Here is a 15,940-nt window from a genome sequence, read left to right on the forward strand (position 1 = left end):
CTGGAAGAGGCAAAAGCAGATAGATAACTCTCTGAGATAGCTTTATAAGATAACAACCTTTTCCTTTCTTTTGCTTGAAACTTAACTTATTAAAATAATCCATCAGAATGACTGAATTCTGGATTCTATATATGTCTTTATTTTTTAGATAAATTTATCAGCTTAATAGCAAAAAGTCGATTTGAGGTATTTGGGTAATTTCCTACACTCTTGAAGATTCCCACTACTATTCTTCACCTGCTCCCCTAGTCCCCAAAGCTTCTCAAATAGGCTAAGGACACCTGGTGGACAGGATAAATCATTTATTGGACTTTGAAGGAATGATCTCACCCAAGAGTCCTGCCTGTATAGAGGCAGAACATTAAGAAAGATGGAATCCCTTTAAAGGAGAGGAAAATCCCCTTGAGAAAAGAGGCAAAGAGACCTCCAGAACTTGTGGTAACCATGCTAATAATTTGGAGAAAGCAGATTGGGAGCCAGCAAGAACAGGAAGCAGTCTCTTGGAAATCCCTAAAGGACAAAGATAAGAATCTGATTAAAAAATATAGTCACAGATTGAATTGAGTGGAAAAATTGCCATGTAGGTACTCTTGTAAGTACTAGGGATACAAAAAAGAGGCAAAAGACAATCCCTACATTCAAGGAGCTTACAATTAATGAGGGGGAACAATATATATGTATATATATTTAAAACAAGTTATATACAAGATAAATAGAAAATAATTAACAAAGATAAAGCACTAGAATTGAGAGGGGTTGTAGAAGTTAGGGGAAATAGTAGTTGTAGTGGAAAAGAGAGTATTCCAGCTGTACAGTACAGGCAGAAAAAAAAAATGTCCAGATACAAAAGATGTTCTTTCTTGTTTGTGGAACAGCCAGAAGGATAGTGTCATGGCATAGAAGGGCACCCACTGGGGAGTAAAGTATAGGAAAATTGGAAAGATAGAAGACAGCTAAATGATGAAGGGGTTTGAATGCCAAACAGAAAATTTTGTATTTGATTCTAGAGGCAATAATAACTGTATTTCATTGAGTGAGGAGTTGGTGGATAACATGGTCAGATCTGCACTTCATGAAAATCACTTTAGTGGCTGAGTGCAGAGTGTAGAGATTTGAGAAAATCAGACTCACCATTAGGCCACTGCAATAATCCAGGTGTAAGGTGATGAGGGCCTGAACTAAAGTGGGCAGTGTCAGAGGAGAAAAGCGGGACTTTTCAAGAGATGTTGCAAGATAAAATTGACAGGCTTTGGCAATAGATTGGATATGAAGGACTAGAGATCATGAGGAATTCAGACAACTCCTAGGTTACAATCCTGAGGGTCTGAAGGAATAATATTGCCTTCTACAGTAATAAAGAAGATAGAAAAGGGATAATTTAGATGAAAAGATGATGAGTTCAATTTGAGATATACTGCTTTTAAGTTGTCTACTGGGCATCAAGTTCAATATGTCTGTAAAACAATTGGAGATGTGAGACTGGAGACTGGAGAAAGTTTGGGAAGGGCAGATAAGCAGATTTGAAAATCATTAACATAGGAACAGTAATTAAATATATAGGAACTGATAAGATCAGAAAGTGAAGTAGAATAGAAGAAGAGAAGATCTAGGACAGAATTCTGAAGTATACCTATAGTTACAGGACATCTAGAGAGGGATCCAGTAGAATAGATAGAAAGGGAGCATTCAGATACATAAGAGGAAAACCATGAGAATGGTATCCTAAAACCCTCTGGGAGAAAAGAATAACAAAGAAGAGAGAGTGATCAACAGTACCAAAGGTTGCAGAGTAGTCAAAGAAAATGAGGATTGAGAAAAGATTATTGGATTTGGTGACTAAGACATCATTAATAATTTTGGAGAAAGCAGGTTCAGTGGAATGAAAAGTTCAGAAGTCATATTTTAAGGGATTAATAGGAGCATGGAAGGAGAGAATGTGGAATCCCCTATTGTAAAATAAGTGATTAGCTTTAAAGGGGAGAAGAGATATAGGATGATAGTTATCAGGAATGGAAGGAGAGGAGCTTGGAAGGAGAGAAATATATATATATATATATATATATATAGTGAAGATAATTTTGATTCATAAGAAGGTAAGAGATAGACTGTGGTCAATTCAGCAAGTACTATCTGGGATTAATAGAAGATCCATAAAAGATGAATTGTGAAGATGAGGTCAGAGAAAAAAACACAGGAAAATAAAATTTGTTGTATAACCCTCTCAGAGAAACAGAAACAGATGGCTTTTAAGACAGTCAAAGTGAAGAATGTTTCCCAATCTTGGGGTCTTAATACCACTTCTACCCTCGCCCCAGTTCCTAGCCCTGATCTCTCTCCAAACTTGCATTTTCCAGTTCCCAGCCTTGAGTTTATTCCATACCCTCATTGCAATCTCCAGCACTGATCCCCTTCTATACTCTCTTTAAACTCATACACATCAGTTTTGGGAGAAGAAAAAAGGCAACAGGGATAGGGCAAAGAAGGGGGAGGAAAAGTAAAGGAATATTGAACAATGCTTTATGTAAATATAAGATAATTAAAATAACTAATCAGAAAGGAAAGGTTAATTACCCTCACTTTCCCATTTTAAGCACTAGCTTTAAAGGAATATCAGGATGACCAAGGAGAAATAAATATTCAGGAATCACAAAAAAGCAGGGTCCCATCAATCTGACCTATATGGATCCCCTCTTCTGATTTTCTAAAGAAGCATGATTACTAGAGAATAATATCTAAATTAAATATCACAGACCTGAAGGACTGAGTCAGCTTCCTTATTCATCAAGCTCCTAGCAATGATCTGAGGAAAGAAAACAAGATACCAACGATGCAGTTACTCAAAACCTACTTAACTTTTGTTTGTCACCACTCCAAAGGGAAGAGGAATAGGACTTTGTTGGGTAAGGATAGGGAAGAAATTCTGAGAGACCTTCCATCTTGTAGAATTCTCCTTAATGTCATCCTGAGAAATGGAGAATAAGAAGACAGCAGTAAGCAGGACTTACCAAGTTCAGAAACATCTAAAATGTTTTCCTTCCTATATCCTCTGCTTAAAAAATCTTCCTCAAATTTCTTCTTGATTTCATCGCTCAGATTTGGAGTTCGGCCTGCAGTCAGGGTGAGAATGAGAGTGGTCAGTGAGTCTTGCTCCCTGATCATTTACAATTATCAAGGGGAAAAATAGCCACATGAGAGAGGGGTGAAAAGACTTGGGGAAGGACTTCATACCCTTGGCATAAATTTGAATATTAGAACTGCCATGTTGCCTGGTATGAGTATTACATTTCATATCTTGAAGAAGGGTAGAGAGAGGATCCCCTAAGCACATAGTAAATAAACAAGTATTTAGAAAGCAACTGGTATACTTTATATAAAGATTTTGTGCTAGGATTAGGGATAGAAAGAGGAAAGATACAGTCCACAGGTTTTAGAGTCTAAAGAATATGAATGAGTCTAAAGAATAAAGAATGGATATTATATCTTTACAGATAAGTAAATACAAGTTAGTTATTTATAAAGACATGACAAATAGAAAAGTAATTTTACTAGGTAGAGCACCAATAACTGGGTATATCAGGGAAGGCTTTTTGAAGGATGTGGTACTTGATCCAAACCTTGAGGGAAACAAGGGGATCCCAAGGGATAGAGATGAGAAAGGAGAGCATCTCAGACAATTGTAACAGGCTGTGTAATAGCACAGAAGCAAAAGATATCTTCTAAGAGCAACAGCAAGTACTAATCTGGTGGAACGTAAAATATTCCAAGTGTAATCAGCCTAGCGAAATAAGCTAAAACTAGCTAATCAGCCACCTTAAATGTTCCAAAAGGGAATTTCTATTTTATGATAGAGGCCACAGAGAATCTCTGATGCTTTTTGAATATGAGAGTACCTTGGTTAGCACTGTGTTTTAGGAATATCCATTTGGTGGCTCTGCAGAAAACTGGTGGGAAATGAGAAGTGCAGACAGGGAGACCAGTTAGGATAGTAGGTTATTGCAATATTAGGGGATAAGTAAACAAGACAAAAATTAGGGTAGCTGTATCTTGAAGCAGGTAATGGATGAGAGAATGACTTGGAAGAATGATTGTATCTACAGGTGAGAGAAAATGAAGAAATGACTTTTTGTTTGTTGACAGTAGATGAATGGAAGAATAATGATTTCCAGGTGGAAAAAAGGAGTTGGAAAGAAGAGTAGTTTTAGAGGAAAAACATAGTGAATAAACTTACAAAGTTTGAAATACTAATGGGAGATCGATAGAGATCCCTGGGACTTAAGGGCAAAATATAATAATTGAGTATATTGATTTGAGAAACTGTAACCTCAGAGTGTGTGTGTGTGTGTGTTTGTGTGTATATATAACAGAGACAGACAGATAGATACATAGACAGACTACCATGGTAATCCCAGAATATATCTCTGCATGAATGGAACAGATAAATTATCTTGCAAAGATGGTGAGAAATGAGTGGGAAGTGAGAAGAAAGTGGAGACAGTAGATATTTGTCCCCCTCCCCCAGCAGTTTGATTATGAAAAGAAAGAGATATGTAGAATAATAATTATAGGAATTCTTGCTGCAGGATGGTTGCTGGATTTCAACCCAAATCTTATATGAGTAGAGCAGTGATTGGAGGGACTATGAAAATCCCTTTTAGACAAATTCTTGTATCTGTGTTGGTCCTCCTTTATTCTCCTTGGCTCTCAGGAATTCTCTCATCACTTAGAAGATAATTATTACATTTCACTCATTACAACATAGAGCCATAAGGCACAAGAAAGATCATCTAATCCAATCCCTAATTTCACAGGGGAAAGAAATATGATTCTTTCAGATGATGTAAAGTGTGAAGAAGGAGTATATGAGAAATACTTGGCCAATCCTGTTTAATGGAACCTCAAGCTGTTTTGAAATTTTGAACTAAAGTTAAGGATAGCAAGTTTGTGAGTATGAATTTATAAGTGTGATTTTTTTCCCAGTATTTTTCATCCCAACCTGATCACTATCATTTGTTTACCTGCTGCTTTTCTCTTGGAATGACCCTCCATCTAGCTCTACCCCTTCAATTCCTCGTACAAGGCTCAGCTCAAACATCGTCTCTATGAAGTCCTATCTCATCCCCCCACTATGAACTACCTTGATACTTCATATTTTCCCATTTTATTTTATCACTCTTATGTTCATTTTGTTCACTCATGAGTGAATAAACAGATTTTTCTTCTGCTATAAACTAAGGTATTTAGTAAGTGGCCTCTCTGCTCTATATTCTTTTCCAAGTACTGTAAGAATTTGCTAAAGAAGGTTGGTCAAGGAGATCATTATATACTTCAACAACAATACTATATGATGACCAGTTCTGATGGACCTGGCCATCCTCAGCAACGAGATCAACCAAATCATTTCCAATGGAGCAGTAATGAACTGAACCAGCTACGCCCAGAGAAAGAACTCTGGGAGATGACTAAAAACCATTACATTGAATTCCCAATCCCTATATTTATGCCCACCTGCATTTTTGATTTCCTTCACAAGCTAATTGTACAATATTTCAGAGTCTGATTCTTTTTGTACAGAAAAATAATGGTTTGGTCATGTATACTTATTATGTATCTAATTTATATTTTAATATATTTAACATCTACTGGTCATCCTGCCATCTGGGGGAGAGGGTGGGGGGTAAGAGGTGAAAAATTGGAACAAGAGGTTTGGCAATTGTTAATGCTGTAAAGTTACCTATGCATATAACCTGTAAATAAAAGGCTATTAAATAAAAAAAAGAATATCTTCTAATAAAGTTTTTCTCTAATGTCCAAAAAAAAAAAGGTTGGTCATTTATTAAGCATTTATTAGTAACTTTCTATATGCCAAATTCTGTGCTAAGTGCTTGGATAAAAAAAAAAAGTAACCTTCTGCTCTCAAGAAGGTTACGTTTTTTTAAATTCTCAGAATGGCTGCTTCCAGGAGTCTCATGATGATCAATTTACCGTCCTGGGACGTTTTTCTTGTCTTAGATACTGTACATTATTTTTCGCAGACAATTTTGGTCACTTGCTTATTTCCTGACATTGTTCATCCTTTTTCTAAGGAATGAAGAAGGAAATGAGTATTGGGAAAGGGTCATGGAATACATACCAAAGAGATTTGCTACAACATTCACTTTCCCATTGTGATGGTTATACAAGATGAATCTAGCATATTCATTTGTCTTAGAGCTTTCATAATAGATATCATTAATTCCGTGATCTGTGAAATCAGGAGAGAATAGGAATTAAAATTTCTATTGCTACAAGAACTTGATATCTGTAGTTGCATAGTATGTAAAGGTACTTCCCAGTAGTCTCTGAAATCCCAGAAAAACTATGGTTTTGTTCACAAATATTTTTCAAGGTATTCTTCCCCTCCCTAAGAGTCTCAAGAGTCATGCATAGTAGACATAAATGGAACATGATGAGACCATGTAGTACAGCTATATCACTTTACAAATGGGGAAACTGAGGCTCAGAGAGGGGAAGGAACTGGCAAGTTCATACAATCATTTAGTTCCTATTTTAGCCCAACCAAGGCTTATCTAACCTCCACAGCTATGGAGACTGATGTGGGAGAGAAGGGGTGGTTGAAGAATGTCAGAGATGATCAGAGGTCCTGATCTAGGTCATTGCTTACTACAGTCAAATAAGAGCTGTGGCTGTTCTGAGGGAGGCTGTAGTTGTCTCTCCCTTGCCATGAAAGGCATTAGTTTCTATAATCTGGTTAATCAATGGGTCTATTAATTCTTTTTAGCAAATAAGAGTGAATGAACTTGTACTTACAGTTCAACTTAAAATGACATGCTTCTTTAGTCTTGAGAGCAATAAGAGATAATTGAATGCATCGGCCATTTTTCCTGAAAAATAAAGATTAGGATTATAACAATGCTCCATCTTTTCCTCTCAAAATCTATTCTAGAAATTCCAATTTTGTCCACAAAACTTATTAAAAACTATTTTCAGATTTTTTGTTGTTATTGTATAATCATTTCAATCATATCTAACTCTTTGAGACCCATTTTGGGATTTTCTTGGCAAAGATAACTGAGTGGTTTGTTATTTCCTTCACCACCCCATTTTACAGATGAGGAAACTGAGATAAATGGGGTTACAGGGTCACATATCTAGTGTGTGAAGCCAGATTTGAACTCAGGTCTTCCTAACTCCACTAGTACTGTATCCACTGTGCCATTTACCTGCCTTAGATCATTGTTTTAATATTATAAGCAATGAAGTCTTCTGTGACTTCTGACGCCTCAAAAATATGTTTACTATTTTAAAGATTGCTAAGAATATTTTTTCTAGATTCTTGAGGTTTTTTTAAAACTGTGATTAGTATATGGAATAGATATACCAGGTAAATAGAATATTTATGCAGAAAATCTACATAACCAGATTTTGGAATATTGGCTTTATTTGTGAAAGAATAGTACCTCAGGGAGACACTATCTATCAAAAGTCTGAACTATCTATCAAAAGTCTGAAGTTCTCAGTTTGAACCTCTCAGTCAGTCAATTAACAAGTATTTATTAAGCACATAATATTCCAAGCACTTCACTAAGCACTTGGAATAAAAAGAAGATTGTCTCTCCCTTCCCCCCAAAATGACCCTAAGCAAGTAACTTTATTCCTTTGAGATTCAGTGTCTTCACTTATAAAATAGGGATAATAATTGCGTGTGTAATTGTGAAAAGAATTTTCTGTAAACTTGAAAGCACTATATAAATATGAAATGGTATATTATTATCATTATTATTATCTCATTTTGTTTCCACAAAATTCAGAATATATAAGTAGAGTTGTTATAACATTGTTGACATTTAAAAGATATAATTGAAACATAGACAAGAAAAGAGACAGTCACTTGAGTGAGTGAATAAAGATTAGAATTCAGCCCTGGATTTTCTCTTCCATGATTTTCTTACTGGCTTAATTACAGACTGGAAGTCTGAAATTAAGAGTCTGAGAGGATTTATGTAATCACACATTCCCTTTTGATAAAGCACGCCAAGCATTTTAGTCCCTATGGATTGGTGATTCTGTTGATCCTGTCTGGTACAACAACTAATGACATTAACTTCTTTTTCTTTCTCTTCTCTCTGTTTTCTTAGCAGAGATGTGTTAATGAACCTATCTGACTTCCAAATGATGACAAATGGTTGAGCAGTGATTTAGGAAGGATTGGGGAAGAAAAGAAAGAATTGACTCTCCCAGCTTGCAGTTAAAAAGTCCTGAGCCTCAATTGTGACCAATATTGCCCTTTCCTTGCAAACACATGTCAAGTCTGTGTGTGGCCGTTTATCAAACAATTATTCAAAGTTTACAAGCACTGTGCTAAGAGTACAATAAGAATAAAACAATTCCCTCTTGCAAAAAGTTTACTAATATTGCTTCTTTACCCAAGCTGCTCTTGATATTTATAAGACTGACTTTATCATGGAAGCTTCATCACTGATTGATACTTAGGACAGATAAGCTCAGTCTGTGTTGGGAGAAAGAATACAGAGCTGTGACCCAGATGTCTGTCACTTCCCCCAGGTAAAATGAGCAGCACTTACCTAGTCAAAAAGAGTCCATTCAGGTTGCCATTCTCTACAGTGATATTTTGGATAAAATTCCTAAAAGGACCTTCCACCCCAATCAGAGATGTGTCACTTGAAGCCAATTCAACAAGGTGCCAGTGACCAGAAAGCTGCAGGGGGAAAAGTTTGGGTAAGAATAAGAAAAACACCTTGATCACAGGATCATGGGATTTTAGACCTGGAAGAAACCTTAAACCAAACCCTTCATTTTGTAGTTGAATAAATTGAGATTCCCAAGCCCTGTTCTGTCTTAGTATGTATATTTTCATCATGGAAAAGTAGAAAGAATGCTAGAGTCAGAGGAAAGAGATGTGGCTTCCAGTCCCATCTGGAGCACTATTTAGTTATGTGATCTTTAACCATTTATTCTATTTTCACTTCCAATTACTATCTTACCTTCAGATACAATCAATCAATTAATTTTCTTTTTTAAAAAAATTTGGGGGTGTGTGGAGAGACATATGAAATTTCCATAAAGAATAGGGAGCATCTTTATTGAGATCTTAACAAGACAGTCACTTATGAAAGACTTGCAACAATCTTGGATCCCTTCTCAGATTCTGTTCAGTACAACTTCCTGAAGGAATCCTCTTCCCTTCTTCTCTGACTAGGTGTGAAATTACTCCCCAAACTTTGACAGAGTCCACATGGCATTTCAAAGCAGATCAAATGCAGAAACAAAATGCCCAATTACCATTAACATCCTATTGACAAAATCACTTTAAATCTCAGCTCACAGAAAGTAAACCTCCAGGCTCCATGACTTGGAAAGACTTGTTCTGCATGAGATTATCTGGATTCTATTACCTCCTTTTCAATTACAATAAGAAGCTAAGAGGATGGATTTCAAGTCTACTCCTTGGGATTAGGTTTGCCTTTTGAAATAATGGCATGATAGAATTTTAGAACTATAAGGTTCTTAAAGATTGCATGGTCCATCCCTTCATTTGATAAGTACTGAGAGCTCTCCCATGGAATTATGTAGTCAGGAATGAGAGTTTGAAATATTTTTTCTTATTCTTTTTTAAAAGATATGCAGGTAATAGGCAAACATATATATATATATAATCATGCATTATTTCAGATTCTCACTATTTACAGACAATACCATTATTGTTTGAGGCAGAAGACCTTGCAGGACTATTCTGAGAATCAAATGAGATAATCTTTGTAAATCTTAAGATGCCATATTTGGTGTTGTTATAAAATCATTTCACTCATGCTCAACTATTTGTAATCCCATTTGGGATCTTTTTGGCCAAGATACTAGAGTGGTTTGTCATTTCCTTCTCCAGCTCATTTTATAGATGAAGAACTGAAACAAACAGAATTAAGTGACTTGCCCAGGATCACACAGTTAGTCAGTGTCTGAGGACAGATTTCAACTCAGGAAAATCAGCCTTCCTGATACTATGTCCAGAGCTCTTTCCCTTTTCCCACCTAGCTGCCCCTAAAATGCCATGTAATTGCTAGCTATTAGAAAACACCATTCAAATATCTTTTCCCTCTTGTCCTAAGTCTAGCTTCCACCAGTCCTGTTGGACAAAGACAAGTTCTGTTCTTCTTATCTATTATTCTTAACCCTGCTTTCCCTGCCAACCCATTCCCCTCCCAACCCATTCCATCTGTACCCATTTTTGTTCCTTTTCATCTGATAGGTCTTCCTGTGATCTGCTATACTCAGGTTGGAAGCCACAGACTAGGGCCACACCCATACTCAGCAACAGAAACTTCATCTTCTAGAGTCTGTTCCTTCAGTAGCAGTTGAGAATGTAAGAATGGGTCTAGTGAATGTTCTGAGTTCCTAGGTCACCTGCTTTTATTCTTCTTGGGCCCTGGATCCTGTACTTCAGTGCCATTATAGTGACTCCTCCTACTACCTTAAATAATACTTCATTCACAGTTTTTTAGCCAATTTAGCTATTCAATTACCTCAAGAATATCCCAGAAATTTTTATATTTCTGAAATGTGAATTTCTAAGAACACTCATTGTTACATAGAGCTAATTTCCTGGAATCAGTTCTATAGCTCCTGTTAGTCCACAGCGTACTTTTTCTGTGTTTTGCCCCTGTGAAGTTCAGTGACTTAATCCTTTACTAAATTGTCCCATTAAGTACATGCGCTCCTTGAAGGCAGGGACTTAACATGGGGCCTAAACATAATAAGCCTTAATAAATGTTGATTGACTACAAAACCCTATTCTAGGCAATTTGAAAAGACTTCTCAAAAAAGGCAAGAGTTCCCTCTATGAGGGATCTGATAATTTATTTGTATGGTTTCATCAAACATGTATTAAATGCCTCCTATGTACACAGTATTTGATAACAAGCAAATTTTAGACAAGCCTTAATTCATGTCCACATTGTATTTATAGTCTAGCACACAATAATATATTTTAAGTCAATTTTGGGGGGGGTCTGGATCTGTGATTTCAGAGTTGTAGAAAATAATCAGAGATAAAACTTTCTTTAGCAACACAATTTTTTTATTTAGTATTTTTCACTAGTTGCAGGTAAAACAATTTTTACATTTGTTTTTGAAACTTTAATTTTCATGTTTTCTAGCTTCCTCCCTCTTCAACCTCCCCCCTCCCTGAGAAGACACATGTGAAGTTATGTAAAACATTCCTACAAAAGTCATATTGTAAAAGAATAAATTCCCCTCCCCCAAAAAAACCCTAAAGAAAAATTAAGTAAAAAAAAAAAAAAAAAAAGTATGCTTCAATCTATTCAGAACCAACCAGTTCTTTCTCTGGGTATGGATAGCATTTTTCATTGTAAGAACTTCAGAATAGTCTTGGATCACTGTGTTGCTGAGAATAACAAAGTCATTCACAGCTAATCATCCCACAACATTGTTTTGTACAAAGTACCTTACACTTTGCATATACATACACAAACATATAAATACCTATTTGTGTTTAATGGTAGTAGGGGGGCTTTGAGGAGGAAGAAACAAAGGAAAAAATGTATATGATAATTCTGTATGTTTGAAAAAAGAGCAAGTTGTGCATAGAAAATTTGCAGTTTCATGTATAATTGTCTTTTTATTGTACTATATTGTAAATATACTTATTTTATTCCACAAATTAAAATAAGATTTGAAAATAAAAAAACCCTCTTTTCATTGGTTCAGAACAAAGTTTCTTAAATTGTGGGTCATAGTCTCACTGACTCATGAAAAAAGTAAGGGAAACTGAGAGACAGAAATGAAGTGTCAGAGCACGCTAAGAATGAGGGTCAGAAAGGTAAGGAGAGAGATGAAGTGTTCTGCTGGGACATAAGGCAAATAAGCTAGTATATATATATATATATATATATATATATATATATATATATATATATTATAGATTATAGAGTCTGTGGTAAGGCATGAAATGTGTGTAAACTAGAAAGCTAGGAAAAGAACCAGGTTATAAAGAGTTTAAAGATCAGGGTACTTGAATTTGTAAGAAAGAGGGAGCCAGTGGAGCTCTAAGTTCAGGAGGGATGACATTATTCCTTTAAAAAATCACTTTGTTGGATGAGTGAGGATAATTTTGAATGAAGGGAAACTTGATGCAAAGACAACAGTTAGAAAGCTACTGTAGTAGTCTAGAACTGAAAGTGGGGGTTGCAAAAAATTTGCCAACAGTAAAAGGTATCAAATATTCTACCAAGACAATTCTTTATGTAAAAATAAACAAGCATGTTCATCTCATTGGAATGACAATTTGTTTTTGCTTTTAATAAATAGTGAAATTATTTATATATGAAAGAGTTGTTTTAAAATAAATTTCTTTGTGATTTCTCATCAGTAAACATTGGATTTGCATACCTATTTTATATGTCAATATACCTGGGATTGCATAAAAATTTCTCTGGCAAAAAAGGAACATCATTCTGATATATAGCATCATGTCATAATGTTTTGTGATATAAAGGATAAAGTTCTAAGAGGCTGGAGGAACTTTCAGCTTTGGAAAAACACAATGCAGTTCCAGATTATCTTCAGAAAAAGGCTCCTGAATAGAGAGAAAGAATTTGAGAAGAAGCAGGAGAGATGCTGGTACCTTGATATATTTTTGATTTCCAGCTTGCCACATTAGAAAACCTGGAGAATTTCTCTGACCAACAGGATGATTTCAGAAAGGCCTGGAGAGACTTACACGAACTGATGCTGAGTGAAATGAGCAGGACCAGGAGATCATTATATACTTCAACAACAATACTATATGATGACCAGTTCTGATGGACCTGGCCATCCTCAGCAACGAGATCAACCAAATCATTTCCAATGGAGCAGTAATGAACTGAACCAGCTATGCCCAGAAAAAGAACTCTGGGAGATGACTAAAAACCATTACATTGAATTCCCAATCCCTATATTTATGCACACCTGCATTTTTGATTTCCTTCACAGGCTAATTGTACAATATTTCAGAGTCTGATTCTTTTTGTACAGCAAAATAACGTTTTGGTCATGTATACTTATTGTGTATCTAATTTATATTTTAATGTATTTAACATCTACCAGGTCATCCTGTCATCTGGGGAGGGGTGGGGGGTAAGAGGTGAAAAATTGGAACAAGAGGTTTGGCAATTGTTAATGCTGTAAAGTTACCCATGCATATATCCTGTAAATAAAAAGCTATTAAAAAAAAAAAAAAGAAAAACAAACAAAAAAAAGAAAACCTGGAGAATTTCTCCCTTACTAAGGGCTTTGGAACTGGAGAAAGGAGTAAGAGTGAACATCTATACAGATTCCAAATGTGACTTTCATATTTTACACACTCATGGGGCTATACAGAAAAAAGAGGACTTTTGACAGAAAAAAATTCTCCTATTAAATAAACAAGGGAAATTCTACAACTAGAATTGCAATACAACTATTGCAAGCTGTCCTCAAATGAGTTCTTACTAAACTGTGCCTGGAGACTTGAGATAATTGGGTGAAGAATCTTCCATTAGGGAGGGCCAAAAAAGGTCATTCTGACCACTCCAACTCGAAGGTTTCCCCAACTGGACTCTTGTTTCTAGAATTAAAAGTGCTATTCCTGTAACTTCTCCCTCAGCATTCCTGAATATTCCTGTGAACCCAGAGAGGACCTGAAACTACTCTTCCACAGGATTCCTGGAAACATACTGGACAGAGAAGGGTGAAATTGTGTGTGTCCGTCTCTCCCTCACTCTAGCTTTCTTTATTTCTTGTTATTTTCCACTTTTTCTAAGTGTACCTTTAACTACACTCTGAGGATGAAAGCTTTTTTCCTAGTATTTTCTCTCCAGCTTTCTCTGTGTCACTCTGTGGCCCTGACAGTGGGGAAATAACTCCTTAGTCTTTAGCCAGGATAGGGAACTTGGTGGGCAGTGGGGACACTCAGGATTGTTGGGTGGGCCCTCAACAACCTCAAGGTAGCCACATATGCAACCTGATACATTATTTGCAAAGGCTCCATTTCCAAATGTCACCATCTCCACCCTGTATGCTGCTCCCTTCACACTAGCTAACCCCCCAGGGAAATAACTTTAACCTGACTATCCCCTGTTTTCTTCCTGGAAAGGATCTCTTACCCACATGATAATTGTGGGATATCCATTCCAAAATTATTCTGGCAAACTCCCTCATAATGCTTCTACACCATCCTCCTTGAAGCTTCTTCATAACCTCCTGAAAACTAACATTCCTATTGGTAGATTTGTTTCCTTCAGACTCCAAGCTAATAACTTCCAACTATTCCAGCTAACTGATTCTGGCACTCAGCACCTTTCTGAATGCTGCTGCTGCCACCATCTTCAAGTTGTGTGGGTCCCCCTCCTCAGTCTGGACCCACTAACCAGGGACAGCTCTACACCCCTTATCGGCATGAAGCAGCTCCAGAAGATAAGGTCTCTCTCCCTTGGTCCCAAATGAATTTGAGGTACAAACTGCTTGAGAGAGGAAATGATATAATATAGCTTCTAGGGGAGACAGCAATAATTTTAAGGTCCCCTGATTTTAGGGGTCTTCTATTCTAATAATCTGTCAGTGATTCTAAAGTCCTCTGGCTTTGGAATCTATGATCCTGACGTCCCTCCCCTCACCCTAAGAATACTGTTGTTCTGACAATCTGTTTGTCAATAAAACATTACTGTCAATTGGTCAATGATAACCAAATTCTATCTCTGGGCCATAAAATTAGCATATAAATAACATGGAGAACTAAATAAATATGTTTCCTTGCTTCTGTTTTTTACAAAATTCTCTTAAAATTTAGACTACTTCAATTAATGTTACAATTACAATAAACTTTTGCCCTTGATTTGGAAATGGGTTCAAGCCTGCTAATTCTTTTAAGACACCTCTTAACACTGGCCTGTGACTCCAATCTTTTGAGGTTCCTTCCCAAACTCAAAACTTCTCTTCTATTACTTATAAGTGTAACCTTGACTCATTCAGAAAAAAATAAGATCCTAAAACAGGAAACAGGACATTAACATTACCAGAGGACAAAAGAACCTTGTCAGAACAGAGAAATGATTTATTCCTCACATGTGTACCCTAGTTACATGTATTCCTTATAAGTATGTACTTCCATATATGTATCCAGTTTGATTGTGGTGAAACTTTGGTTTGAACAAAATATAGCCAAAATAATTGAATTGATTAGAAAAAGTAAACAGCTTGAAAGGAGGACAGATAACCTGGTCTTTTGAATTATGGTTTTTTAATTGCTGTAGGTCAACAGAGTGACCTTGAACTTGAGTATGTTCTTTGTTTGTTTGGTCTAATCTGTTCTGCTTTGAAAGGGACCCAGAAGCAAAGAAAGTAAACAAATTATCTATGTATATGTCTTATACTGGTACTAGACTGCAAGCTCCTTGTATCTATTTACTCTTAGTAGTTCCTGGTAATGAGGAGAGAAACATTGGGATTAGGTATAGGTTCTGCACACTGTAGTACTTAATATATATTTGTTCAATTGAAATTCTGTCTCTATACCATTTATGGCCGTTTGAACCTCACATTTGAGAATCAATTATTGTGTTGGCATGGTATTTTTGAATGTATCAAACATTACTTATTAGTCTTGTCTGCTTGCCTTGTTGTCTGGATCATTGATTCCAGAGAATAGTCTACAGTAAATCTCAAATCCTTTTCCTGAGTCACAAACTTACAAAGATCAAAATTCAAAAGATCTCAAAAAGCTGAAATGTTGAAATCAAAGTAAATAATGTGAAATTCAACAGGTAGTGTGGAGAAAATAGAAGGTAGAATCAGAGAATTTAAAATAAGAAAAGATCTTAGAATTAAAAGGGATAATAGTTTCCAAAATTCTGAATAAACTTTATGACATTCTTTATAAATGATTACA

At 36.0% G+C, this 15,940-nt stretch overlaps 1 protein-coding gene across 1 annotated transcript; it reads right to left on the reverse strand.

The window, feature by feature from the left end:
- Positions 1–285: 285 nt before the first annotated feature.
- Positions 286–10,446, reverse strand: LOC100924617 (trichosurin). The gene is made up of 7 exons (XM_012540637.2): positions 10,238–10,446; positions 8,583–8,716; positions 6,808–6,881; positions 6,131–6,241; positions 3,006–3,107; positions 2,753–2,800; positions 286–510 (listed from the first exon to the last, which is right to left on the reverse strand). Exons 1-6 carry the CDS (start codon positions 10,340–10,342, stop codon positions 2,790–2,792), a joined length of 537 nt encoding a protein of 178 aa, XP_012396091.1. The 5' UTR covers positions 10,343–10,446; the 3' UTR covers positions 286–510; positions 2,753–2,789.
- Positions 10,447–15,940: the final 5,494 nt, after the last annotated feature.

This window comes from Sarcophilus harrisii, chromosome 2 (genome assembly GCF_902635505.1).
Source record: "Sarcophilus harrisii chromosome 2, mSarHar1.11, whole genome shotgun sequence".
Taxonomy (NCBI): domain Eukaryota; kingdom Metazoa; phylum Chordata; class Mammalia; order Dasyuromorphia; family Dasyuridae; genus Sarcophilus; species Sarcophilus harrisii.

Coding starts and splice junctions, on each gene's coding strand:
- LOC100924617 (XM_012540637.2), bottom strand. CDS start 10,342: ATGAAGTTTCTGTTGCTGAGTATGGGTGTGGCCCTAGTCTGTGGCTTC. Junction 8,717..10,237: donor ATGAAAAGGAACAAAAATGG/GTACAGATGGAA, acceptor TTCCCCCTGCAG/CTTTCTGGTCACTGGCACCT. Junction 6,242..6,807: donor ATGTCATTTTAAGTTGAACT/GTAAGTACAAGT, acceptor CTGATTTCACAG/ATCACGGAATTAATGATATC.